This window comes from Schistocerca gregaria, chromosome 6 (assembly GCF_023897955.1).
Source record: "Schistocerca gregaria isolate iqSchGreg1 chromosome 6, iqSchGreg1.2, whole genome shotgun sequence".
NCBI lineage: Eukaryota > Metazoa > Arthropoda > Insecta > Orthoptera > Acrididae > Schistocerca > Schistocerca gregaria.
The window spans coordinates 275,851,551-275,879,517 of record NC_064925.1 but is presented as its reverse complement, the minus strand read 5'-3'; the positions used below and the strand labels follow the sequence as shown (position 1 = coordinate 275,879,517).

Sequence of the window (27,967 nt, the reverse complement as noted above, 5' to 3'; positions counted from 1 at the left end):
TCAGAGTTTCCCACATGGCTACTTTTGTGTCCAGAGATAATGTTGGACACACCACTCTCCATCCTATTGTCTGTATGGCTACTTCTCTTGCTGCAAACAGGGTACATTTGGTACATGGCTGTATGAACCACATCAACACAGGCAGCAGTACTAGGATACAATCCTGTTGCTGTTGAATTCTAACACACACTGTACACACTTCTGCTTCTTCACTAGGTATAAATCAATGTTTCCTTATAAACATAGTGTACATGGTATTACTGCTACCTGCTGTATGTGGTAGCACTGAAATGGTAATCATTTTCATACACAAGCATGCCAATTTGACGTCTGCAGCCTTCATGGCATTGCAGAGTATAATTTCAATGTGTTGCACAAACATAAACATAAAAAGAAATACAACACGTTTTTACTGGGTATTATTTTAATTTACTTAATAAAAATAAATACATTTTACAAAAAGAAACTTTTCACTGCCAGATGCTGTTCATATAAATACCGGCTACCATATACAACAAAGTTATAATGATGTTTAATAGGCTGCCTCAGCATTGGTTTAGTTGGTGTACGTAAGTACATATTGTAATGCAAAATTCAATTCAATCATGATTAGATAGTATGAACTTTCTACCTTCCTTTTGGGTTTAAAAATTTCAAAGTACAGCAAGTAGATGGTTCGTCAACACAAAAATTATTCAGAAACATTAGCTGCAGTTGTTGACCAGAATCAGTCTAAACAGGAAGAACTATACATGTCAATGCGTCTTTTTAAAGCCCACAACTGATGTGAACAATATACTGAAGGTAGAAACCCCATGTTATTACACTGGATAAATATTTTTGACAGAAGGTGTAAACTAATATTTCAACAGAAATGCATTTTGTCTGGAACTTGTATAAATATTCAACTCATTAAGTGGAAGTTAACTTCCTATGTTGATATTGGTCATTTTTACAGTCTTTTTCCAGCAACATTCACAAAGGACATGGAAAAAAATATGGAATACCGTTGTCAGAATCGTAAGGATGATTTGGCTTAATCTGCTTCTGCCGAGGTATGGAATCCTGATAATCGTGTACAACCATATGGCTGTTGCACAGCTCCTGGACATTTCCTTCTCTTCAAGCACTGAATATAGACCAGCTCATGATTTGACAACAATTAGCAGTATAATCATCACAAGGGTAATTGCAGCCATAATAATTATACACACAAGTTTTCTGTTCTTCTGCTGATATCTGCTGGCCTTCTGCAGCTGTTGGTAACCCTGATGTACTTCAGCCTGACACTGCTCAATGTTGTAGTCAATCCGGTCCAGAATTGTTCCCTGTTAAATGTACAAAAAAGTTTGTGCATAGATTTATTTATGATTGGGAGGTTCTATCTATGCCAGTACCTTAGACAAAGGGAGGGGGGGGGGGGGGAATATTAAATGCAACAGATCATCCATCCAAGTGCACACACATTCATGCACACATTATTTTTACTTTTGCCTTGGAGAATGTACGAGGTGGGAACGTTAATAGTGGCAACCATTTATCTACAATTTACACAAAACAGATACCCGTTTCAAAGTTATACTTTCCACCGCAGTAGTCACCAGCACTGTGTAAAACCCATTCCCAGTGATGTGCTATTTAGGGTATCCTGTGATTCCCACCAGTTGTCTCGATACTTCAAGCGGAGCAGGCTCTGTAACAGATCTGAAGTGAATGCCATGAAGTGCTTCCTTCTATTTAGGAACTGAGTTGAATTCACAAGGGCTTAAATCCAGAGAGTTGATGGTTGTACAACATTTCCCAGCCCCATCGAGAACAAATCAGTCACAATTTGTACCACAACACTGTACTAAAAAGGCATTGAAAATGGTTCATACCTCCTAATTTTGTCCAAGGTGTCCCTCAGTTGTAAGGCAAAGGAAGGACCTGGTAACCCCCTCCCATTTATTTCCAGTCAGTTCACCTAATATTTGGCTGAAGGAAAAAAAAGGCCTCTATAATGGGCGGGATCTCCAATGGTCTGCTCTATTCCATGCAACCATGCAATAGACAATGGAGGGGGAAATTTAATCAAAATTAATATAATGACCGTTTATTTTATTTCAAAGTATTACTTAAATGTATTGAACTGTCCATACACAACACTTTTGTACACAAATGTTTGCCATAGTAAACTATTACAAATACTGATTATAGATGGCATATGGTGCCATGATCTTTAGCAGTTACATGTTGAGGTGTAAGACAAGCACAAAGGTTCTTACAAATGCTATCAGTCATAATGTCAACAGAAGTTAATATTCGAGACTGGTTTCGTTTTATGTCCAGTTTGATACGGTAGGACATCCTTTTACAGTCCTTGAAATCTTAGAGTAACATTGGAATGTTTTTTTATGCTTCATTAGGATGAGACATAGTTTATAAAATACTGACTATATATTGAGTACAATTTGTTATAAACTTACGGCTGCATCATGATCGGGAATGTCATGTCCATAATTAAATATCATATTCCATCAATCAGATATTCATCTAGAACAACATTACATCTTCCAGTTTCAAATAGGAACCTCCTAGCCATTTGGAAAACAAGTCTGTGACTGAAATCTGAATGTGAAAACAAGGATAATTATTTGTATGTGATTCAAAGCTATACTGGGGATTTCAGGGTAGCAATATTGGCTATTCTTGGCACAACCGAAAGAGTAAAATGAATAGAAATCTTAATAATGAAGTCCCTCCACCGTCCTTCTGAGCTGTATTTAATTTGCCATTGTACATTGTACAATACTGTCATCATCACACATTCAAGCTCTGCACTGTGATGTCAATATGCCACAAACATCTCTGGGAGCTTACAGTGCATTCTTAACTGAAATTTGCAGAGTTTTGGTAGAACATATAAAGAATTGTTCTGAATTTCACCGAGTTCTGTAGTATATTATATGCTTACATTAAAAACATGGAATCTGTTTGTTAATGAGTGTTAAGTAGCTACTGCTAAACTATTTACTTATGAGAGGACTATTAGACCTGTTGATCACGGATTTTGATAAGTCTTAGATTTGCAGAGGGACCTGAATGCCTGGCTGGCAGGCTTTTAATGCAATGGCCTTTCGTTACCAAGAAAATCAACATTGAAGTTTTCTTCACAACTCCTGTATCTATAATGTTAGTCATATTTCAGCCAAGTGAGCTGCTGCTAAGGTTCACGGCTACCATGTTAGTTAACAGTAAGTACTCAAATCCTGCCCACCTACTCTTCTTCTTCTTCTTTTTCCATCATACAGAATATCATTAAACACTGTATGTCAAGCAAAATTATTCAAAAACAGCCATTTTCGCTGTTGTAATTTCATTAATAAATGGCTCATTGCTGCAAACTTCCTGAAATGTGTATTCCGTTTGTCACAGAATAGATTACAGAATCATCTTATTCCATATTGTTTGCATCGCTTGGTGTGCTAGAACAGAATTCAGGGTGGTATTTGTCACAGAACCAAACAAATCACAAATTCACAGAGCACCACAAATATTTAATGGAAGCTACTGCCTTGCAAGCACACAAATTTTTCAGAAGCAATATTGGAAAACATAAATCATTTAAATCAAAAAGATTTTTCTTTCCTCAATCAACTTTGTTGAAATCTTCACTCGAAGTGATTTCTCTATTAGTCTTTAGCACATCTGGAGCATTTTGAACATTTTATGTGAAAATTTTAACCACCCTACTGCTGGCAAAGTGGGAATACATTTCTGTGGGTTCATTTTTATGGTGCAGGTGCATGGTTCTCTTTCATCTGCAATTATATGGTCAGTTTGCCCTCCCCACAAATCAATAAGATAAAGGAATTTTTCCTTGCCCCACATATGGAAGAATGACAGATTTAAGGGGAGCTGAAATGCCCTATCTCAACAATGTTCAATTTAGTGACTTGGTTTTCCTACGGCTACTGACATTAAACTGTATGTTCAAAGTCTACTGAACAACAATAACTGCATTTCAGCCATTGCTTTCAGAAATACAATATTTTAATTACATGGTTAAAATTTTGTGTACTTTTTGTATGTTATTCTAAATAATTTAAATTGTACACAACATTATGTTGTTCTTTTATTTTTGTAGACTCAGGACATGTATGTTATTACTAACTGAAAATTTGAATACTCTACTTGAAGTGGTTTCTGAGATTTAGGGGAAAATGCAACAGAAAATGTAAATTTTCAGGACTGGGTTCTAAAGTTTCAAATTACTGTAACTCACTCAATATATGCTTAATTTTTTATTTAATTTTTAGTCACTCAGAAGTATCCTGCACCATACTGTATATCACCCTCTTGATCTTTTCCCTAGTTTTTCTTCCTTTGTTCTTTCTGGGCTCCTTGGTGGCCAACTGTGCTGCATACTCTGCTTTATCAATGCGAACCTTGTCCATCTGTTCAAGTTCTCTGATACAGTTTGCTCCATGTGCTGTAGCATTTTCACCCTACCAATGCTTCCATCATCAAAAGCAATAACAGCATCACTCCCCCCCCCCCCCAATTCAGTGTCTTCATTCCAACAAAAACATTTTTTGGTAAGAAGCAAGTCCATGTAAGATTACTGAACGACTCATTGGGAGTTTGAGTCTGACCATGTAGACACTTCTTCCGTCATTCAGGATTTGCCAGGTCTCTGTAAATAGGTTTTATGATATCCATGACTGCTGTTGGAATGGAATGTTTATGGCTGTATGAACTGTTTGAGTACTGGGCATTGCAGTTATTGCACCGTGAACCTGGCCCAGGAGGACAAAGGTGGTGTACTGGATTTTCATCAGTTGACAGTCTGTGGAAGAAGGTAGCCCCTACTGTCTACTTCATTTTCAACAAATCCTCAGTATTATTTCTAATGGTCAACCCATAATACTGCTGTAGTTCATCAATCATTTTGTCTGTCAGTCTGCTTCTTATGGCTTTACCATCAGAAATTTCTTGTCTCTCAAACTTTGCTTCAACTTCCTCAACCTGGTGCCCATCCTCTTCTGGACAGGGCCAACACTACACAGCAATTCACAGCCTTCTATATAAAAAATTACCAATTTTATTAGATCTTGAAGTAATGCACGTAAAAATTTTAACATTTTCAACCGGTGTAGATTACATTTAAAAAAATAAAATAAAATACTTTCCATGTGAGTAATAGCGATGGTATGTTGATAGACACAATGAAAGACTTACCTTAGGGGGAAAAAAGGACAGGTAAGTCTTTCTACATCTACATCTACATTCATACTCCGCAAGCCACCCAATGGTGTGTGGCGGAGGGCGCTTTAGATGCCACTGTCATTACCTCCCTTTTCTGTTCCAGTCGCATATGGTTCGCGGGAAGAACGACTGTCTGAAAGCCTCCGTGCGCGCTCGAATCTCTCCAATTTTACATTCGTGATCTCCATGGGAGGTATAAGTAGGGGGAAGCAGTATATTCGATACCTCATCCAGAAATGCACCCTCTCGAAACATGGCGAGCAAGCTACACTGCGATGCAGAGTGCCTCTCTTGCAGAGTCTGCCACTTGAGTTTGTTAAAGATCTCCGTAACGCTATCACGGTTACCAAATAACCCTGTGACGAAACGCGCCGCTCTTCTTTGGATCTCCTCTATCTCCTCCGTCAACCCGATCTGGTACGGATCCCACACTGATGAGCAACACTCAAGTATAGGTCGAACGAGTGTTTTGTAAGCCACCTCCTTCGTTGATGGACTACATTTTCTAAGGACTCTCCCAATGAATCTCAACCTGGTACCTGCCTTACCAACAATTAATTTTATATGATCATTCCATTTCAAATCGTTCCGCACGCATACTCCCAGATATTTAATAGTAGTAACTGCTACCAGTGTTTGTTCCGCTATCATATAATCATACAATAAAGGATCCTTCTTTCTATGTATTCGCAATACATTACATTTGTCTACGATAAGGGTCAGTTGCCACTCCCTACACCAAGTGCCTATCCGCTGCAGATCTTCCTGCATTTCGCTACAATTTTCTAATGCTGCAATTTCTCTGTATACTACAGCATCATCCGCGAAAAGCCGCATGGAACTTCCGACACTATCTACTAGGTCATTTATATATATTGTGAAAAGCAATGGTCCCATAACACTCCCCTGTGGCACGCCAGAGGTTACTTTAACGTCTGTAGACGTCTCTCCATTGATAACAACATGCTGTGTTCTGTTTGCTAAAAACTCTTCAATCCAGCCACACAGCTGCCCTGATATTCCGTAGGCTCTTACTTTGTTTATCAGGCGACAGTGCGGAACTGTATCGAACGCCTTCCGGAAGTCTAGGAAAATAGCATCTACCTGGGAGCCTGTATCTAATAATTTCTGGGTCTCATGAACAAATAAAGCGAGTTGGGTCTTACACGATCGCTGTTGATTCCTACCGAGTAGATTCTGGGTTTCCAAAAACGACATGATACTCGAGCAAAAAACATGTTCTAAAATTCTACACCAGATCAACGTCAGAGATATAGGCCTATAGTTTTGCACATCTGCTCGACGACCCTTTTTGAAGACTGGGACTACCTGTGCTCTTTTCCAATCATTTGGAACCTTCCGTTCCTCTAGAGACTTGCGGTACACAGCTGTTAGAAGGGGGGCAAATTCTTTCGCGTACTCTGTGTAGAATCGAATTGGTATTCCGTCAGGCCCAGTGGACTTTCCTCTGTTGAGTGATATCAGTTGCTTTTCTATTCCTTGGACACTTATTTCGATGTCAGCCATTTTTTCATTTGTGCAAGGATTTAGAGAAGGAACTGCAGTGCGGTCTTCCTCTGTGAAACAGCTTTGGAAAAAGGTGTTTAGTATTTCAGCTTTACGCATGTCATCCTCTGTTTCAAAGCCATCATCATCCCGGAGTGTCTGGATATGTTAAATCAGTAAGTGGCTCGAAATAGCATAAGATCAGAACTTCCTTGGATTTTCTGTCAAGTCGGTACATAGAATTTTACTTTCGAATTCACTGAATGCTTCACGCATATCCCTCCTTACGCTAACTTTGACATCGTTTAGGTTCTGTTTGTCTGAGAGGTTTTGGCTGCGTTTAAACTTGGAGTGAAGCTCTCTTTGCTTCCGCAGTAATTTCCTAACTTTGTTGTTGAACCACGGTGGGTTTTTCCCGTCCCTCACAGTTTTACTCGGCACGTACCTGTCTAAAATGCATTTTACAATTGCCTTAAACTTTTTCCATAAACACTCAACACTGTCAGTGTCGGAACAGAAATTTTTGTTTTGATCTGTTAAGTAGTCTGAGATCTGCCTTCTATTACTCTTGCTAAACAGATAAACCTTCCTCCCTTTTTTTATATTCCTATTAACTTCCATATTCAGGGATGCTGCAATGGCCTTATGATCACTGATTCCCTGTTCTGCACTTACAGAGTCGAAAAGTTCGGGTCTGCTTGTTACGAGTAGGTCCAAGATGTTATCTCCGCTCCCAGGATTGGAATGACTCCTTACCCTCTCCCTTAAAACCCACATCCTTTCGCCTTTCCCTCTCCTTCCCTCTTTCCTGATGAAGCAACCATTGGTTGCGAAAGCTTGAAGTTTGTGTTTGTTTGTGTGTCTATCAACATGCCAGTGCTTTCATTTGGTAAGTTACATCATCTTTGTTTTTAGATATATTTTTCCCACGTGGAATGTTTCCCTGTATTATACTCAACATTCTACTATTTATTTATCAACACAGTCACCTAGGCGATGAACACATTTCTCCTAACAAAATATCAGTTTGTTGATACCATCACTGTAGAACATTTGACTTTGTTGACAGAGCCAAAACTCACCTATGTTTGCACTGCTTCGTCACTAGCAAAGTGAAATCCTCAAACATGTTCTTTAAGTTTTGAAAACAGATGAAAATCAGATGGGGCCAGGTTGGGACTGTATGGAGAATGATCAATCACAGTAAACCCAAAGTGCTGGGTTGTTGAAGATGTCTTAGTGCTCATGTGAGGTTTGAAATCATTGTGCTGAAGGAGAGGGTGCTCTATGTGTGGATGAACTCATCACATTCAAAACTCGGTTACAGCACCCTGATGCAGTCATATTTACTTAACCCACTGCCATGTTACACGCTACCATTCAGAGCCCTGTAGTGGCAGAGGGCTGTAGATATGTAGGCACAAGGAATAAAGATGTAGAATATTAATAATGTTTGTTTTGTTTAAAAACTTTTATGAGTATTAATATAAATTGTCAGTTCAGCATCACAGTTTTTTCTAAAAACATTAGAAATGGAAAAGTGTTTGGAATTTTTAACAGGATCACATTAGGCAAAAAGAAAATTTGCAGAATGGAATAAGAGGGAGGGGGGGATGTGTATCTGAAGACCAAAATAAAAGAACACAACAGGGCATAACATCAAAAGAAAGTCATAGTGCACAACAAATGAAAAAAAAGAGGGAAGAGAAGGGAATATAAAAGACAAATGATTAGAAAGGGAAAAATAGAGCATACCATGACAGATATTGAGGGAAACATGAGAGAAGTTAACAGGGAGGGGGTGGGGTGGGAGAATAAAAATGAACAGTGAATGATGTGTAATGAATGACAGTCAACACCACATATGTCCACATGAAAATCGCAGTTAATAACTGATTCTACTGACTTCTTATTATAAATATGTATATAATCTGAAGAACTCACCTGATCAGCAACCATATGGGCCAAATCCCGGAAGACGTGATTCAGTTCTGCAATAGACTTCACAATTGCCTGCACTTCTTTCTCTCTCTGCTCCACCATTCTGGTGTTCTCTTCCTCCAGCAGTAACAGCTGTGTCTGTGAAGCTGCAGCAGACCCAGCCATAGCACCAGAAGACCCAAACTGCCTGTCAATGTGGTCAATGTCCGAGTCTACTTCCCAGTCATCTACACCTGCGTGTGTTACGGACCCTGGTAGCGCCCACGGTTCATCTGGGATCTCAAGAGGAGAGGCCAGAAGCTGACGAGAACGCTCCTCACGAGAATCTAATTCTGTAGGTAAGGCCAAGTAGCATTACTATAGATGTTTTAAAATTCCTCTGAAGACTGTGTCAGTATAACAAAGAAAATTGCATGGCAAATGATAAGTCAGGTAACAAATACAAATGTGTAAAATCCGGTAACAAACACAAACATGTAAAAGTGGAAGAGACCATTTTGCCTTATTAATAGATGATGACATATTTTGCTTATGAATTCTTCTATCCCTTCTTGGTAGAAAGAGTTCATTGTTTATTTTCAGTCTTAACTAACAGTTTTTCTTTGTTTTACTAGCGTTTGTTTCTTTTGAACCTTTTTTTTTACTTGTGAGGTCATCATCATAAAACAACTGACAAGCATCTAGAAGTTAAACAAGTGGACACTAATCAGCTGTTTCCTGACAATGGTCTATTAAGCTGAAAACTGGTTCAAAATAAACAAATATTGGCAGAACAAAAATGCAGTTTATTTGTTTCAGACCCTGCTACAGTAAGTGCAAACATAGCTTAATCATCTAAAATCACACAAACAACTTGCAATAATTATGTGAAGCATTGTGGAATGAAAATGTTATAACATTACAGCCCTAATTACATAGTTTACATAAGACCATAAAACATTAGTCACCTATTAATTCTGCTACAGAAATTGTTACAATTTATGTAAAACTAACAACAAGTTTAAATAAAAAAATATGATTGAAAAGTGCACTGTATAACTCACTCTTCAGATAATTTGTCTGCGTTCGGCGGAATGCTACATAAACATCTTGCAGTGCAGACACAAGAGCGGACACCACATTGTGAGAAAGGCGGCCAGGACGGTCTGCCCTCCCTCCTACAGTCTTTCCTCCACCACTCTGTTGGCGGACCTGCTGCAGCAAGCGCTGGGCAGTGCCGAACATCTGTCGGGCACAACCGTACGTGTGGAGCACTGCAGCAGTACCAGATGGAAGAGTGTGTACGACTACAGCATGAGAGTCATTGCATTATGAAGTGACCTCCCAGCATAAATAGTGAAGTTGGAATTAATGTGCCATTTTCTTAACAGATGCTAAATTATTTTGAAATATCTTATGTTAACTTACACGGCTACAAAATACCTAGTTCAGTTGGTGCTGTATCATTGTTTATAATATTATCAAATCCACAATTTTGTCGTAGTCTTTCATGTCCCTAAGTATAAAACATAACATACACAATAAAAAAATAACATGTAACTGCAAAGAAAAGTAATTATTCTGTTTAAAAAGAAGGCATTATAAAAAAAATCTTGTGGCCAAAAAAGAAAGAAGAGGGGTTTAACACCCTGTTGACAATATGGTCATTAAAGACAGAGTAAACGCCAGAATAGAGAAGGAAATCAGCTGTGTTGTTTTCAAAAGAACTTATTCTGACATCTCTGTAAGCGATTTAGGGCAACCATGAAAAATTAAAATTGTATGTCTGGACAGAGATTTGAACTGTCATCCTCCCGAATGTGTGTACAGTGTCTTACCACAACACCATCTTGGTTGCTTACAGTGTTTATTTTCTTGGAAATATCACTGGAGTGTGTTAGTAACTGTTATTCCTCCCCATTCCCTAACTAAGCATATACTTGGAAAAGCAACATCTAAATGATCTGTACAAAGGTCACTATGTGAATATTTAATCCAGGCATAAAAACTTTCAGTCGCTTATAACATTTTACACTGCACTGAATCCTTGGAAATCCGAAATGGAAATAACAATTTTATATTTCTTCAGGATACTGCTTGAACTTGTAATCATGTGTACATAAGCGATTTTTCTTTGTAGGAAACACCATTCCTTTAATATTTTCTTTATGTCACACTATCATGCCATGACTGCTTACCAAAAAGTGATGGACATAGAAACGGTCAGAAAGAGTATATCATGACAGAGAAATTCTGTGTCTACCCTTGACTGCAGAGTGCCTTTCCTCAGGACTGTGAAGGCTTCTGCAAGGAGCCATAACTTGTCTTTTGTCTCTTCTATCTTGTGCTCCTCAACTCCTTACACATAAAATAAGTTCCAGCTGTTTGCTCTGGGGTCTATTAAATGTGCACAAAGGTATTTTTTACCTTTAAGCAAATAGGGTTTGTTCTGGTTATAGTAGGTACACCTTAACAGCAGAGCCACTATTCATATCTTGACAATAGTTCTGATACAGAAAAATTTTTCAGTTCAGTAATTTCTGAACATCTTAGTGGTATGAGAATTATATCTGCTCAATAGCCAGTGAATGATACTCAAATAGAACACATTTTCCAAGCTTGAAGGAGGCTGTGTTGAATGACATGAACTGTTTGTACAAATAAATACCATTTATCTCTCTAGTGTTATGGCACAGAGAACTGGTAGTCGTCGAAATTTGCATACGAGTAGCAAATCTTTCCACTGTGCCATATGAAACTGGTCATTATGACTGTAGAGTATATTTCCTTTTAAGAACTCACTGTGCCATCTGAGTATTTATTTACAATGTAGGAAAAGATAGACCACTACTTACTGTAAAGAAGACTTGACAAGTAGCAGACAGGTACGATTAAAAGACACTCACATGTAGCTTTTGGCAACAGTCTTTGTCAGTCTAGACGCACACCCACACCTTGGCCCAAGGTGCTGGAACTGGTGGTCATTTGTGATGAGGCGTGCTTGCTTTTGTGTGTGTGTGTGTGTGTGTGTGTGTGTGTGTGTGTGCGTGAGAGAGAGAGAGAGAGAGAGAGAGAGAGAGAGAGAGAGAGAGAGAGAGAGAGAGACTCTCTCTTGACTGGCGAAGGCTGTGGCTAAAAGCTACATGAGAGTGTCTTTTAATTGAGCCTGTCTGCAACTTGTGTCTTCTTTATGGTAAGTAGCAATTATCTTTTCCTACATTGTTGATATTCCTATCTGGAATTTCCACTGTCGGAATATTTCTTTATTTTTATTTGTTTATCCTTTCATCTAAGGATTATCTCACAATGATACAGGAACTGACATGGTAATAAAGTGAAAATCAGTACTGTAGCTCAAAATATACACAAACATACAGCATATATAACAATGTTTTGTGTGTATAACAAATACTAGATTTGTATCACATTCAAAAATTTATTCATCAATCCTTCACAAGACAACTATGGCAACAAAACATTTATTACCGCCAATATGACTAATTTTAGAGCATCACATGGTACCCAATGATGGGCAATGTGTTATCTGCTATTACATATTATAGTTTCATTACTTATCATTACTTTTAACATTTTTTATGTAATATGATGAGCCTTTGAAAAGTCCGAGAGATGGCACCACTGGTGCATATCGAGGTCATGTTTAGTTAGTAGCATCTTTGGAAAGAACACACACCAAGTTTAAGCCATATTGGCCATTTCTTTGTGTTTGGCATTCATGTTAATCAAGGAAGTCGAGTAATTGTCAAAAAATGGCCAAAGAATAATTTCGTGTGGTGATTAAACATTACTTTATAAAAGGCAAAACGCCTAAGGAGACTAAAGAGACGCTTGATAAACAATACAGTGACTCTGCACCTTCGATTAGAACAGTTTATAAGTGGTTTCAAAATTTGTGGAGTGGCCATATGGGCACAAGTGATGCTGAATGTTCTGGATGCCCTGTGGAGGTTATGACTCCAGAAGTCATTGATAAAATCCATGATGTGGTGATGGATGACAGAAGAGTTAAAGTTCATGAGATTGGTAGTGCTGTGGGCATCTCGAATGAACGGGTACATAATATTTTGCATAAGCATTTGGACATGAGAAAGCTATCCGCAAGATGGGTTCCGCGATTGCCCACGCTTGACCAAAAACAGTGTTGCAAGGATGGTTTGCAGCTGTTCAGGAAGAATTTTCAGGACTTTTAAGCGTCGTTTCATCTCTGTGGATGAAACATGGATACATTACTGTACTCCTGAGACCAATCAACAATCTAAATAATGGGTTACCAAGGGACAATCTGCACCAAAAAAGGCGAAGACCAGTCCTTCGGCTGGAATGGTTATGGTGACTGTCTTTTAGGATTTGCATAGGATAATCCTCATCAACTATCTGGAAAAGGGCAAAACTATTACAGATGCATATTTTTCATCGTTACTGGATCATTTGAAAACCAAGCTGCTGGAAAAACGCTGGCGATTGGACCACAAAAAAGTCCTTTTCAATCATGACAATGCACCGGCACACACCTCAGCAGCTGTGGCCGCGAAATTACTGGAAATAGGATTCCAACTAGTTTCACATCCCCCCTATTCTACAGACTTGATTCCTTCGGACTACTATTAGTTCCCCAATTTGAAGAAATGGCTGACGGGCCAAAGATTTTATTCAAACAAGGAGGTGATTGCAGCAACTAACAGCTCTAGTTTGCAGACTTGGACAATTCCCTTTCTTGGGAAGGGATCAACAAATCAGAACAGCATTGGACAAAGTGTATAAGTTTAAAAGGAGACTATGTCAAAAAATAAAAAAGGTTAGACTTTGGGTTGTTCGGTGACAGTATTTATCTTTCTAATACCAGATAATACGGCAATCAGAAAAAAAAAAATTATACACACTGTTACCTGGGCTGCAAAATCCATTTGAGACACTTGCATCCCAATGGTTAAATTTGCCTCATCTCTCACCATTGATTCTGAAGGTCTCCTTGTGTTTTATTCTTTATTCTATAGGAAAAATAACCTACATTTACACACAATGTTTCCATTATTTAATCTTATAAGCAATATATTTCAAAGTAACCCCCCCCCCCCCCCCCCCGGCAGTAAAATGTCCTTCATATATCAATGTCTCGTCATTTGAAACTGATGTCGTAAATATTTTATCTTTACTGGCTGAAAGATGTGCATGTTGAATTCAGCTAAACCTAGGAAGTATCTGCTGATGGTATATTATTCACTGTTCCACAGCCATATCATTCTACTACTACAATAGCTAAAAAGAGAGAAGAATCATAGCACTAAACAAGAGACAGGATCACAGTAAACCCATTTTCACACATCTAGGAGTGATGGCAATTTCCAATCAATATGTCTTCACTTGTCTCATGTATGGCAAGGAAGATCATGAATCATTTACCAACAGGAGTGACATCCACAATTATAATATGCGCAATAAGGAAAACATACACTTCTAAAGCCGTCAGTTCTCCATGACATGGAGCACTTTTCCAACAGTAACTCTAAAAATTTTCAATCATCTAAATACTAAAATGCTGTCCAAACTTGGCAAAATTTTGAGGAAAGGTGTCACAAAATCTATGCCAAAAACCACTCTTTGACAATGAAGTAGCAAACTGGACTCCCTAAACAATGTACTGCCATATGAAATGAACATGTACTTGTTAAAAAGTTCTCACTCTGTGTGTCATTAAATGTTATGCTATAATTACGCAAATTTGTTCTGTATTATTACCCATACTTCCGCAAATTTTTTTTTCTTGTATTATAATGCTTGGGTAATCTTAACCTTTTAACACTGACACAGTCTATCTAGTCTTGACTACAAATGATGTAAGGTAATGTAAATTTCACACTTTTATTTTTGTTGAATAAAACATGTAGTCTTGTATTGTCATAGAATGTGATATCAAATTACCTTACATATGTCACTGTACAGTACTCACAAAATACACCTTGTATGTATTGTGCTCTGTACCTGGTCTATACAGTGTTAGGTACCTAAGACCTGCTCGCCTAAATATGTCCAGAACAAGTAAGCATATCAAAGTGTAGTTTTTGCAAAGTTATTGAGGACAAGGTAGCAAATATTCCAACAAATATGTAAGTAATTTTTAACATTTGCAAGTACCTTTTTTTTTTGGAGCATATACTTTATTGTAGTGCTGAAAAGAGCTTTAAAAGAGGATTTCAGTAACATAGTAGGTGTGTCATTTATTAGTCTGTGCTGTGCTATTGTAGCTCTCAGATAACTTGCTCATGAATGGTATTCAGACTTTCACAATGTATATGACAGTTGAAAAAGTGGATACATTTTTTTTCCTTAATGGAAAATACTTTGTAGTGTGATTGTATGCTGAAGCATTATCACACAATCAACATATCACAGTGGGACAGCTTGCATGTGCAAGCGGTATATACGAAAGGAGTGTTCTGCGAATACTACATCCCATCACATTAATTCATTGCACATTTCACTCCGTTAACAGAGGCTTTCAGAATCACAGTTTGCCAAACGATATCTACAAAAACTGGAAAGTGATGTGGCATTTCTATACAAGATTTTGTTCACGGACGATGTATTGTTAACAAATCAAGGGCAAATCAATCTTCAAATATGTACCACTGCTCTGGCTGAAAGTTATGGATAAATCAAGATATGGTGCATCAACAGGTGGTGCAAGCTTTCAAGAATTGCAATATCTTCTTCTTCCTCTTTTTTTATATAAAACTCTCAATAACTACAACTAGAATCTCACAGGAAATAAGGCAATGCATGTGGTGGCACAACATCGTGGATGTCCCTCTCATTCCACATAGATCAACTACAATTCTTCACGGAACATTTGGAGGTCACTGGATTGACAGTTTGGGGAACACAAAATGGCCTGCATACACACCAGGCTTAAAACCTTTGGACTTTTACCTGTGGGAAAAAATAAAACGAAATCTACAAGGAAATAGAGACAACTTCTGAAGACATGAAGTGCTGTATAACATGGGCTTGTGCTGCAATATATCTGATGAAATTCAGTGTGTATCACTTTATAGCATGTATCAGTGCTCCAAGTCAAGATTTTGAGTACTTGATGACAGTCATATTAATAAACTCATGAACTAAGTTGTGTGTTTGCTTACTTATGGGACATCAAGGTAGACATTTGTGAGCCCTGTTCTCCAGACAACAGCACAGCGGTTTGCAACACTTATCTAGTTACTGTTTGACCAAGTTCCACATATTATGCCATTATAGTCCTTTCCAAAGCCACAGAATAAAGTAAATACTTCCACTAAGAAAGGCAATAAATGCCGGTCTCATTACCTGTCACAATTATTGATAAAAACTATCTCCAGTTGCCAGCTAATTTGTGTAAAATATTTGTGGCTTTTTCATTTTCCTTAAGTTTTCATAGACCTGGCTCACATTACCAGTGGGGGGGGGGGGGGGGGGGGGGGATGTGGGAAGGAGAGAGAGGGGGGGGGGGGAATCACTCATCTTCATCCAGTCATTAATAACATCCCCAACATATTGGAAATAGTCAGGTGACACTGCTCTTTGTAAGCAGCCACTCAAACTTGCATCAACTTATGATTTCCCAATCTGGTGAAATCAGACTGCGACTACCTAACTATATATGGTCAGTGAACTCCCATAATTTTTTTAACATTTATGTATTGAATGAGCATTGAAACTACTGTAGCAATAAAATTTTTCACAGTTCACTCTTTTAACAATTTATCAAACTCAGCCATTGAGTCAGCACTACAGTGGTACCAACTACAAACTAACAGGCAACTATCAACAAGCATATGAGAAGATTTAACCAATATTAAGTATCAAAACAGATTTCTACTTAGGTCTCATAAACTGACGTGGCACCAAGAGAGCAATGTGCTGACAACATGCTCCTCCATATCTGCATCCAGTGACACCAATGGGCTGAGGAGGACACAGTGGCCGGTCAGTACCACTGGGCTATCATGGCCCGTTTGGGCGGATTTTTATAGAGGGAGGGTGGAAAAGCAGTCCCCCTAGGCACGAGTGGATGTTATTCTGCACCCACATTTACACCTACACACATAACTTCAACACTACTGCACAATGTATGATGGAGGATAGTTTGTACTGTTACTAATCATTTCTTTTTCTGTTCTATTCGCCCATGAAGCAAGGAGAAAATGATTCACTGTATGACTCTGTGTAAGTCTAAATCTCTCAAATTTTGTCCATATGGGCCTTACATGAGATGAATGTTGGAGGCAGTAGAACTGTTCTTCAGTTGGTCACAAATGCTGTTTCTCTAAAATTTCTCAATAATGCTTCACAAAAGAAAATATCCTCCTTTCCAAGCATTATCATCTAAGCCCACAGAGAATTTCCACAATACTCTTGTGCTGACCAAACTGACTGCTAACAAACTTCTGAATTGCTTTGATGCCTCTCTTCTATTTGATCTGATGGGGATCCAAACACTTGAGCAATACTCAAGAATGGGTAACAAAAGAGTTCTCCTTTATAGATGTGCTGCATTTCCGAAGAAATCTCTCAACAAACTGCAATTGGTGATTCACCTTCCCTACAACTAACCTTATACACTAATTCAATTTCATGTCATATCACAACATTATGCCTAGTTATTCAATGGATATAAATGAGTAAAGTAGCATACCATTATTACTGTACCTGAACATCCTCATTAAGTTCCAGTTATCCAAGTTTAAAGAAAGCTACGATTTGTCATACTAAATAATGATTATGTCCAGTTAGTCTTGAATACCCTTACAGAGGGTCAGTTATGACACTTTTCTATACACAGCAGTGTCAGCAGTAAACAATATTGTTCTATAGACAACCTTATCCAACAGATCTTTTACGTACATGTTGAACACAAGCAATCCTGTCAGACTTCTCTAGGCATCCATTACATTCTCTTTGCCTCTAATGAATACTTGCCATCCAGGAAAATCTAATGCATTCTATCAATTAAAAGTCTTTGAGCCATTTATATATCTGAGAACTTATTTTGCATTTTCATACCTTTGTTAACAGTCTATTGTGTAGTACAATGTTGAATGCATCCCACAAATTAAGGAATACAGAATCTGCCTGGTGGCCTTCACCCATGGTTTGCAGGATAATGTGTGTGGAAAGGATGAACTACGTTTTCACACCCACGCTAATTTATGGACCGTAGCTTTCTGATCTCTAAAAAACTCAATGTATTTGAATTTAGAATGTGCAAGCATGCTGCAGCCAACTGATATTAAGGATACTGGTGTATAATTTTGCTCACCCCATATTAGACCTTCTGGTGACAAACAGACCCGAACTATTTGAATCAGTTAATGCAGAACAGGGAATCAGCGATCATAAAGCAGTTACTGCATCGATGATTTCAGCCGTAAATAGAAATATTAAAAAAGGTAGGAAGATTTTTCTGTTTAGCAAAAGTGACAAAAAGCAGATTACAGAGTACCTGACGGCTCAACACAGAAGTTTTGTCTCAAGTACAGATAGTGTTGAGGATCAGTGGACAAAGTTCAAAACCATCGTACAATATGCGTTAGATGAGTATGTGCCAAGCAAGATTGTAAGAGATGGAAAAGAGCCACCGTGGTACAACAACCGTGTTAGAAAACTGCTGCGGAAGCAAAGGGAACTTCACAGCAAACATAAACATAGCCAAAGCCTTGCAGACAAACAAAAATTACGCGAAGCGAAATGTAGTGTGAGGAGGGCTATGCGAGAGGCTTTCAATGAAATTCGAAAGTAAAGTTCTATGTACTGACTTGGCAGAAAATGGTACTGAAACAGAGGATGACAGACTAAAGGCCGAAATACTAAATGTATTCTTCCAAAGCTGTTTCATAGATGAAGATTGCACTGTGCTTCCTTGTCTAGATTGTCGCACAGTTGACAAAATGGTAGATATCGAAATAGACGACAGAGGGCTAGAGAAACAATTAAAATCACTCAATAGAGGAAAGGCTGCTGGTCCTGATGGGATACCAGTTCGATTTTACAGAGTACGCGAAGGAACTTGCCCCTCTTCTTGCAGCGGTGTACCGTAGGTCTCTAGAAGAGCGAAGCGTTCCAAAGGATTGGAAAAGGGCACAGGTCATCCCCGTTTTCAAGAAGGGACGTCGAACAGATGTGCAGAACTATAGACCGATATCTCTAATGTCGATCAGTTGTAGAATTTTGGAACACGTATTATGTTCGAGTATAATGTCTTTTCTGGAGACTAGAAATCTACTCTGTAGGAATCAGCATGGGTTTCGAAAAAGGCAGTCGTGTGAAACATAGCTCGCGCTATTCGTCCACGAGACTCAGAGGGCCTTAGACACGGGTTCACAGGTAGATGACGTGTTTCTTGACTTCCGCAAGGCGTTTGACACAGTTCCCCACAGTCGTTTAATCAACAAAGTAAGAGCATACGGACTATCAGACCAATTGTGTGATTGGATTGAGGAGTTCCTAGATAACAGAACGCAGCATGTCATTCTCAATGGAGAGAAGTCTTCCGAAGTAAGAGTGATTTCAGGTGTGCTGCAGGGGAGTGTCATAGGACCGTTGCTATTAACAATATACATAAATGACCTGGTGGATGACTTCGGAAGTTCACTGAGGCTTTTTGCAGATGATGCTGTGGTGTATCGAGAGGTTGCAACAATGGAAAATTGTACTGAAATGCAGGAGGATCTGCAGCGAAATGACGCATGGTGCACGGAATGGCAATTGAATCTCAATGTAGACAAGTGTAATGTGCTGTGAATACATAGAAAGATAGGTCCCTTATCATTTAGCTACAAAATAGCAGGTCAGCAACTGGAAGCAGTTAATTCCATAAATTATCTGGGAGTACGCATGAGGAGTGATTTAAAACGGAATGATCATATAAAGTTGATCGGCGGTAAAGCAGATGCCAGACTGAGATTCATTGGAAGAATCCTAAGGAAATGCAATCTGAAAACAAAGGAAGTAGGTTACAGTATGCTTGTTCGCCCACTGCTTGAATACTGCTCAGCAGTGTGGGATCCGCACCAGATAGGGTTGATAGTAGAGAAGGAGAAGATCCAACGGAGAGCAGCGCGCTTCGTTACCGGATCGCGAAAGCGTTACGGAGATGATAGATAAACTCCAGTGGAAGACTCTGCAGGAGAGATGCTCAGTAGCTCGGTATGGGCTTTTGTTAAACTTTCGAGAACATACCTTCACTGAAGAGTCAAGCAGTATATTGCTCCCTCCTACGTATATCTTGCGAAGAGACCATGAGGATAAAATCAGAGAGATTCGAGCCCACACATAAGCATACCGACAATCCTTCTTTCCACGTACAATATGAGACTGGAATAGAAGGGAGAACCGATAGAGGCACTCAGGGTACCCTCCTCCACACACCGTCAGATGGCTTGCGGAGTATGGATGTAGATGTAGACCTTCCATCTTAGCTGCTTTTTAACATAAGGTCTGCTTATTTAAATATCCATTTGAGAGTTTGTAAAGCAGCTGAATGATGTCAGTTGTACAACTATCCTTTTAGAATTATTTTAAATTCAAGATTTCTGTTTCCCTATTGCTGCCTTTATTTCTGCACCAGGCTGATCAACGAACAACTGAATAAAATTTTTCAATCCAATCAGAAATTTCAACTGAAGCCAAAAGTTTATAAAATAATCTGCTTGGTGAGTGCATGTTTTATCTATCGTATTACACCACGTTTTCATTAAATGTTTTGGAATTTTCTACTTTGAGTTTTTTTCAGCTTTCAGTTCCGAGTGTAATTTGCAAGCAGTAGCTTTCCTGGAAAGTGGAGAAATTCTGGGAGTTTATTACCAGTTCTTTGGCAATGTAAGTTAGTGCTTGATATTCTCAGTTTCTATAATTTTTTGGTGATTTGATCTTGTTCCTTGTATATGGACTTCTGGGCATTCATCAGAGCACAACAAACAAGTGCACTCCCTACAGGGATTAGTGACCCAATGTCATTACACTAGTAGCCACCAGAGTTACAAAGCAATAAATCCTTAGAGATAGCAAGGAGTGAGTTTTTGCTCCTTAGGGCAGGTAAGTGGTCACTGGCATACTAGTTACAAAGCAACTGGTCATTTAATCACAGTGTAATGGATCTGGACAAAGTTTTAAGTTACTGTCCTCTGTGCTGAGCAAGTCAGTTAAGGATGAGAAAAACCTGAGCTGTTTTAAAAGAAAAATTTGAAAAATACTGAAGAAATAGAGATTGTAGCTTTCTCTGATCAGGAAAGAGTACCCACATGCTGACAGACAAAAGTTGTATAAATCTGTGTATCTTTAAAAAGAGACATACAATATGCATATAACAATTTTCACTGTCATGTATTAGTGAAGATCTTTTGATAATTCTATAAAATACTAGCCTCAGATAAGATCACTATATGGGTTGAAATATTCTATACAGTCTTTCATTGATCAGTTTGATGTGGAAATAAAAAACAGTGAAAGGAAAACTGATGCTTTTAATCTTGCATCTAAAATTATTCAAACAGGACAGTCGTGCAGTTATCATCATTCAACTGCTGCACAAATTCTGATACCCGGATAGGTGTTTACACTGTGTAGTGAACTCCTTACCAACCAAGCGGACTCTTATAGTTCTCCTCCCCATAGTAATCTACAGCCAAAATTGCCTCCAATGGGAAGGGCAGAAAGAGGAAGAGAGAGACTCTGCTAAAACAACAGGGGGTAAAAGAACATTGGCTGTTGCATGGCAAGCCAACGTCGGAAACAAATCGCATGATGAAAAAATGCTCATTTATAATTTTCTACAGCTTGTAAATAAAGATAGCTGGTATTTTGTTCTATTAGGTTAGAATTCAATCACAGTTTTGCAATTTTTGACAAAATCAGGGTTAGCATACAAGTAGATTATTGCATTGACAAACACATATCTCAGAAAACACTAAACATCTATAACAGCAACAGTATTTTTGTCTTGAAATTCATTGTTCCATCAATTCACAAGCAAATTGTCACATTCCACATGTAACATTATATGCCAGATATCAGTCAATTTACTAAGCAACCGGGTCTGCTGTCAAGCACTGTGTCCACAGGCTGCTAGGTATCAACTTCCTCAGTTCACTATTTTACACTATATTCTGTTGAATAACACTTATTATTGGAACAACAATTTTCTCTACAGGGTGGAGGAAACTCATCTCACAAAATTTTAACCCTGGATAGATGATACCAGTAGGAACCAAAATTACTAATGTTGTGTAGGTCGACAATGCACCATTTTTAAACTACGGAAACTTGGCGCCACGCGCTCCAAATGGCTGTGGGATTGCCCTGTTGCTTTTCGTCAGTTGACGGGCAGTGCTATAGTTCTAGGTTCACACATACATACAAACAAACATCCTTTGCCTCGTCACTGCTCCAAAATGATACGCACATGGGCTGAATAGGTCTTGCTGTTTGTCTCCACCTCACAACAGAGGCATTCACACATAAGCTTCACTTTGGAGCACATGCACATCACCTGCAATTTAGTCGTACAGCGCAATTTAGTCGTACAGTAAGCATGGCAGCGCAGTATTCGTTTGAAGAACAATGATATACTGTTTTTGTTTATGGACTAGCCGACGGTAATGTGCACGGATACACATCTGGTCGCAGCATGATGGGGCGCCTGCACATAACCGTCATGCTGCCCACAGATATTTAAAAGAACTCTTCAAAAGCCGGGTAACTGGCCGAGGTGCTCATAAGACATGGCTCCCATGATCACCAGACCTCATGCCATCGGACTTCTTTCTGAGGGAATTCTTCAAGGTTCTAAGTCACCTACCCGGACGCAAACCACCTAGAAACGAAGAGGAATTAATGGATCACACTGAACATGCTGCCAATCACATCAGGGCAATGCCAGGAATCTTCAGAAAAGTTCTGCAAAACACAGTTCGATGTTACCAAGCTCGTGTCACGTCAGAGGGTCCCAGTTCAAGCACCTGCTTTAAATAAACTATGTCCTAGCTACAAAAAAGGTCCTTTTCAGGGCCAACATAATTTGTAAAAGACTTTCTGTATGAGAAATAACAGCTGTTGATGGGTTTGTGTCCGGTATGTCTTATCATAAAACTACAATGGATGCATTGGGAGCCCAGCAGATCCACCTCCAGGCCCCCACAGTGGAAAGCTGTTGTGCTACCACCGAGTGTGTGGGCCATATTAGATACATCGTGATCGCTGGCAGGCAAAGCATTCATGGTCATGCATTGTCCAGAGCATCCGGCAACAGGGCAATGCCGCAGCGAATCGGAGGGCGTGGCACCAAGTTTCCGTAGTTTAAAAACTGTGTGTTGACCTACACAACGTTAGTAATTTCGATTCCTACTGGCATCAGCTATCCAGGGTTACAATTTCATGACATAATTTTTCTCCACCAAGTATACTATTCACGTTACCTGTATTTAATAGCATAGAAGTTGGTTTATTTTCTCCAAGTTACCACAGTTTGTTGGCACGTCACAATTACTACCATGTTTGAAAATACACAGTAACTGAAAAGTGATAAATTGCGAAGCAATTTAAATCATAAGAGCATCCAGTCTAGTCTGATATTGGCCACAACTAGTAAAACAGCAATCTAGATTACTAAACTGATGAAATCCACAATTTGCAAAGTTACTCTTGGTGACTATGTTGAAGGGCATTTCATAACCTAACCTAGAACTCGGACTGTTCTCTAGGTCAGTTGCCAGCATATTAAGTTTTTTCCCATTCACATTAATTGGCTTTGCTGATTCTCAATTACATTGTCACATTCCAACCTAGTCTACACCTCAAGCTTCGCTACATGTCTGTCTGTTCTCGTTTTTTCCATCACATAGCAAATACAAAAATCAGTAACCAACCTTAAAATTCACGAATACCAGATCAGTAAAAGTATTCTGGTGCTCTCCATGTTGAAAACAAATATAATCAAATTGTATGTTTTACAAAAAAAAGGTCATTAGATTCGGCGATTCTCATTGGGTATCGGTGCTATCCAATATCATCAGACTGGCTATGAGCAACATCAATGAACAGCCATCACCACAAACATAAGAGCAGCTGATATAACAAGTTTTAGTCTGGTGGAGTTCTCTGAAGAGATTTCAGCAATATTAAACTATGGTATGGGAACAAACAATTGTTAAATATTAACCACTCTCCTTGTCAATGCCTTTTACAATTCATGAAACAACCATGGAAATTTTAAGAGATATGCTGAACTGGCAATTTGAATGTTATTTACATATTCTCATTTCTGGATTTGGGGAATAAATCAAAAAATAGTGGAAATCACTATCTTCTGGTGCATATTATGAAAGGTGCTCAATGATGGTCATACATTCACAGTATTCTAAAAGAAAGCTGTATGTCAATGACTGAACTAAAACGTTTAAGTAAACAAGTTCATCATCTGGTGTGGCTTTATTTTTGAGCAGGCTAATATCTACCTATTTCATACTGTCAGAACACTAAACCACGTACAGCACCTTTTAGGAACTGTTCAATGAACATGTCGATGAATTACAATGTCTTCTCTAATCTAATTACTACAGCTTCAACATTATTGGGAATGTGTGTTATGATTAGAATAATAAATCTGGTCTAAATTTATTACTGTCACATTATTACCAAAAATAAGTGCCATGTTGCATGACAAAGAACACAGAAAACAATTAAGCCACTGTAAGCACCCATTTGGCACTGAGTGACACATGTACAACTATCTGAAGCCAAATTTACACTTGTTCAGAAGCCATCCCATGACACCACATTCAATGCATGGCACCACAGCGATTTCACATTTATTTAGTTCCTGTTGCCCATGGTACAGCACAACACAGTTTACTATAGGTTTCTTCATTTTATCTTTTCTAATTCCTCACCAAAGTCCCAAAATTCTGGATCATAAACATACAATGGATCCATACATTTAAATTAAAAAGTAACTACTGGGTGGCTTTTCGATTCTTATTTAAAGTTCAACAGTGGCCCTACAAATGTTGTCCAGTATTTTTGAATGAATATGTCTACAGTCAATGAACTACTTGGGTGGCTGAAGGAAGTGAAATAAAAATACTCACATCAAAAAAGTTTTGCATCACCCCATTTCCCAGAATTCCTGAGGATAGATGTTGACATTGGATATTGTATCACAGACAAAGTCCCTTTGTTTGGAAATGACACTAAACCCACCCAAAGACGTAAACAACCAAGCATGAGCTGCGCCTGTTAGACAGAGGGGATCCTACAGCCGATCATTTCCAGTCATTCCACCAGGAAGGAGATACACAGCCCGTGTTATCTGTAGTTCAACTATGCCTAGACGGTCAATGATGCGGTTTGATCATGTGCACATTGTTACTTTGTGCCAGGAAGGGCTCTCAACAAGGGAAGTGTCCTGGCGTCTTGGAGAGAACCGAAGCGATGTTGTTCAGACAAGGAGGAGATACAGAGAGATAGGAAATGTCGAATGACAAGCCTCGCTCAGGCCGCCCAAGGGCTACTTCTGCACTGGATGACCGCTACCTATGGATTATGGCTTGGAGGAACCCTGACAGCAACACCACCATGTTGCATAATGCCTTTCATGCAGCCACAGGATGTCATGTTATGACTCAAACTGTTCACAATAGGCTGCATGATGCGGAACTTTACTCCCAGCGTCCATGTTTGCAACCACTACACCAAGCAGCGCAGTACAGATGGGCCCATCAACATGCTGAATGGACGGCTCAGGATTGGCATCACATTCTCTTCACCGATGAGTGTCACATATGCCTCCAACCAGAAAATTGTCGAAGACATGTTAGAAGGCAACCTGGTCAGGCTGAATGTCTTACACACACTGTTCAGTGAGTGCAGCAAGGTGGAGGTTCCCTGATATTTTGGGTTGGGATTACGTGGGGCCAATGTATGCCACTGGTGGTCGTGGAAGGCGCTGTAATGGTTGTACGATACGTGAATGCCACCCTTCGACCAATAGTGCAACCATATCGGCAGCGTATTGGTGAGTCATTTGTCTTCCCGGATGACAATTCGCACCCCCATCATGCACATCTTGTGAATGATTTCTTTCAGGACAACGACATCACACAACTAGAGCGGCCAGCATGATCTCCAGACATGAACCCTATTGAACATGCCTGGGATAGATTATAAAGGGCTCTTTATGGACAATGTGACCCACCAACTATTCCGAGGGATCCACGTCAAATCGCCATTCAGGTGTGGGACAGTCTGAGCCAGCAGTGCCTTGATAAACTTGTGGATAGCATGCCAAGGCGAATACAGGCATGCATCAATACAAGAGTATGTGCTACTGGGCATTTGAGGTACTGGTGTGTACAGCAATCTGGACCACTACATGTGAAGGTCTCGCGGTATGGTGCTACAGCATGCAATGTGTGGATTTCATGAGCAATAAAAAGGGCAGAAATGATGTTTATGTTGATCTCTATTACAATTTTCTGTACAGGTTCCGGAACTCTCGAACCGAGGTGATGCAAAACTTCTTTGGATGTGTGTAATATTTCAACAAATTCCAATGTCATAGTGTTTTCTTTCCCATCTCATGTGTAGGTCAATAACTACAATGTATGAAAATAAAATGAAACACAAAGAAAAAAGAAATAAATGAACTGAACCACATGCTGTAGTTATGATGACAACTATTACATCCAAGAGATGTACAGTAGCCAATGTTTGGTAAGCCCATACAACACTGCCCGGCATCATGTGCATGGTATGGCAGTCATCTACTACAGTGGAGGCGTCCACTAACTCCAGGGCTGCTATGTGCCATCTGGATCGCATCACGCTGTGTCGTGTAGGTATGAAATCCACCATATGGCTTTCTATACCACAACATAGTACACAATACTTTATAGGAGGCTAGTGGACAAGTGTGAAAGGGGTTAAAAGATGGTCCAGCTCTATTTAATCATGTCTATTATTGTGCTTCCATTACTCTGATATAATCTGACACTCCCTTAACACAACCAAAAAGTTAAAATTAATGTATCTACCCAATACCCATTTAGAGAATACTAAATGGAAGTTTCAAAATGAATATACTGCCAGAAGAATATGATAAAAGTATCTCCTATATATATTTAGTATAAACTGTATTCACAAGTCTACTAACCCTGGATATATCCTGTGTCAATGCCTCGATACGTTGTTCCTCCTCTGAAGAGTCATCCAGTGTTGGACGATGGAGGTGACGTGAATGAAGAGCTTCCAGCTCTTTCACTTTGGATCGCAGTCTTGATAATGTGTACTGTGCCTCTTCCAGAGCATCCGCCCACATTGGTGGCTGATTACCACTACCACGGCTGTTCCCTGCATTTTGTCGCAACTCCAGACCACCTGACTCAGGATCAGAAGCCCCACCAACCAACGTTGTCCGATCTGATACATGCTGTAAGAAGATAGACAGTATATATAAGGCTCCATCTTGATTTCTTGGAGAGAGTGTAAATAAAAAGTGCACCATAAGTGGCAAACAAAACAAAAATGTGGGATAGAGAGATTTTAATTACAGCCATGCATCAACTACTAAAGAAGATTAAGGGTCAATAAAGAATAAGTTGTTACAAACTAACGACAGTTATTAAAATTCATAGTGCGTTATTACAATTGTAAGCATTAACTTTTAATGCTTTACTCGTTTTACAGTACAAACAAATATTCATCACACTTCAGGTCATTCCAAACTGCGAAAATGTAAAATAATAGGCCAAAATCTTTCATCCAACGTTGAGACTCGATTTAATAATAATAATAAAACTTTGCTGAAAACCGCCTGGATAACGAGAATGTCTATTTCCGTTGGTCTCAGGTGTTCAGTGTGCTCAAAAACAAAGCAATCGAAATAACAATTACCCTGATCAACAAAATAATTCTGGAGATCTTCCTTGTTATATCGTACTACTAATACAAGCTATACAGATGATATGACGTTACACAGTAAGTTTAACAAAACTTAAATCCGGCAGCAAACTATACACATAACCTTTCTCGCCTTCTATTTACCTGTTCGGAATAAAAATGACGACTTTGCATAGCATTGTTACGCATCAAAATAAAAACATCTGTTAAACTTCTTGTCGTCATTTTGTTTAATTACTTTCAGTTCGCGTCTCAACAGATTATTTACATTTTACGATTACATTTTACAACCATACTGCTTACGCTTGACAGTTAACTTAGTATAATCGATTCTCGATTAGGAATC

At 39.0% G+C, this 27,967-nt stretch overlaps 1 protein-coding gene across 1 annotated transcript; it reads right to left on the bottom strand.

Annotated features, from left to right (window-relative positions):
• Positions 1 to 406: 406 nt before the first annotated feature.
• Positions 407 to 27,967, bottom strand: LOC126278380 (syntaxin-16-like). The gene is made up of 5 exons (XM_049978458.1): positions 27,766 to 27,967; positions 26,876 to 27,151; positions 9,738 to 9,918; positions 8,698 to 9,026; positions 407 to 1,328 (listed from the first exon to the last, which is right to left on the bottom strand). Exons 1-5 carry the CDS (start codon positions 27,844 to 27,846, stop codon positions 1,146 to 1,148), a joined length of 1,050 nt encoding a protein of 349 aa, XP_049834415.1. The 5' UTR covers positions 27,847 to 27,967; the 3' UTR covers positions 407 to 1,145.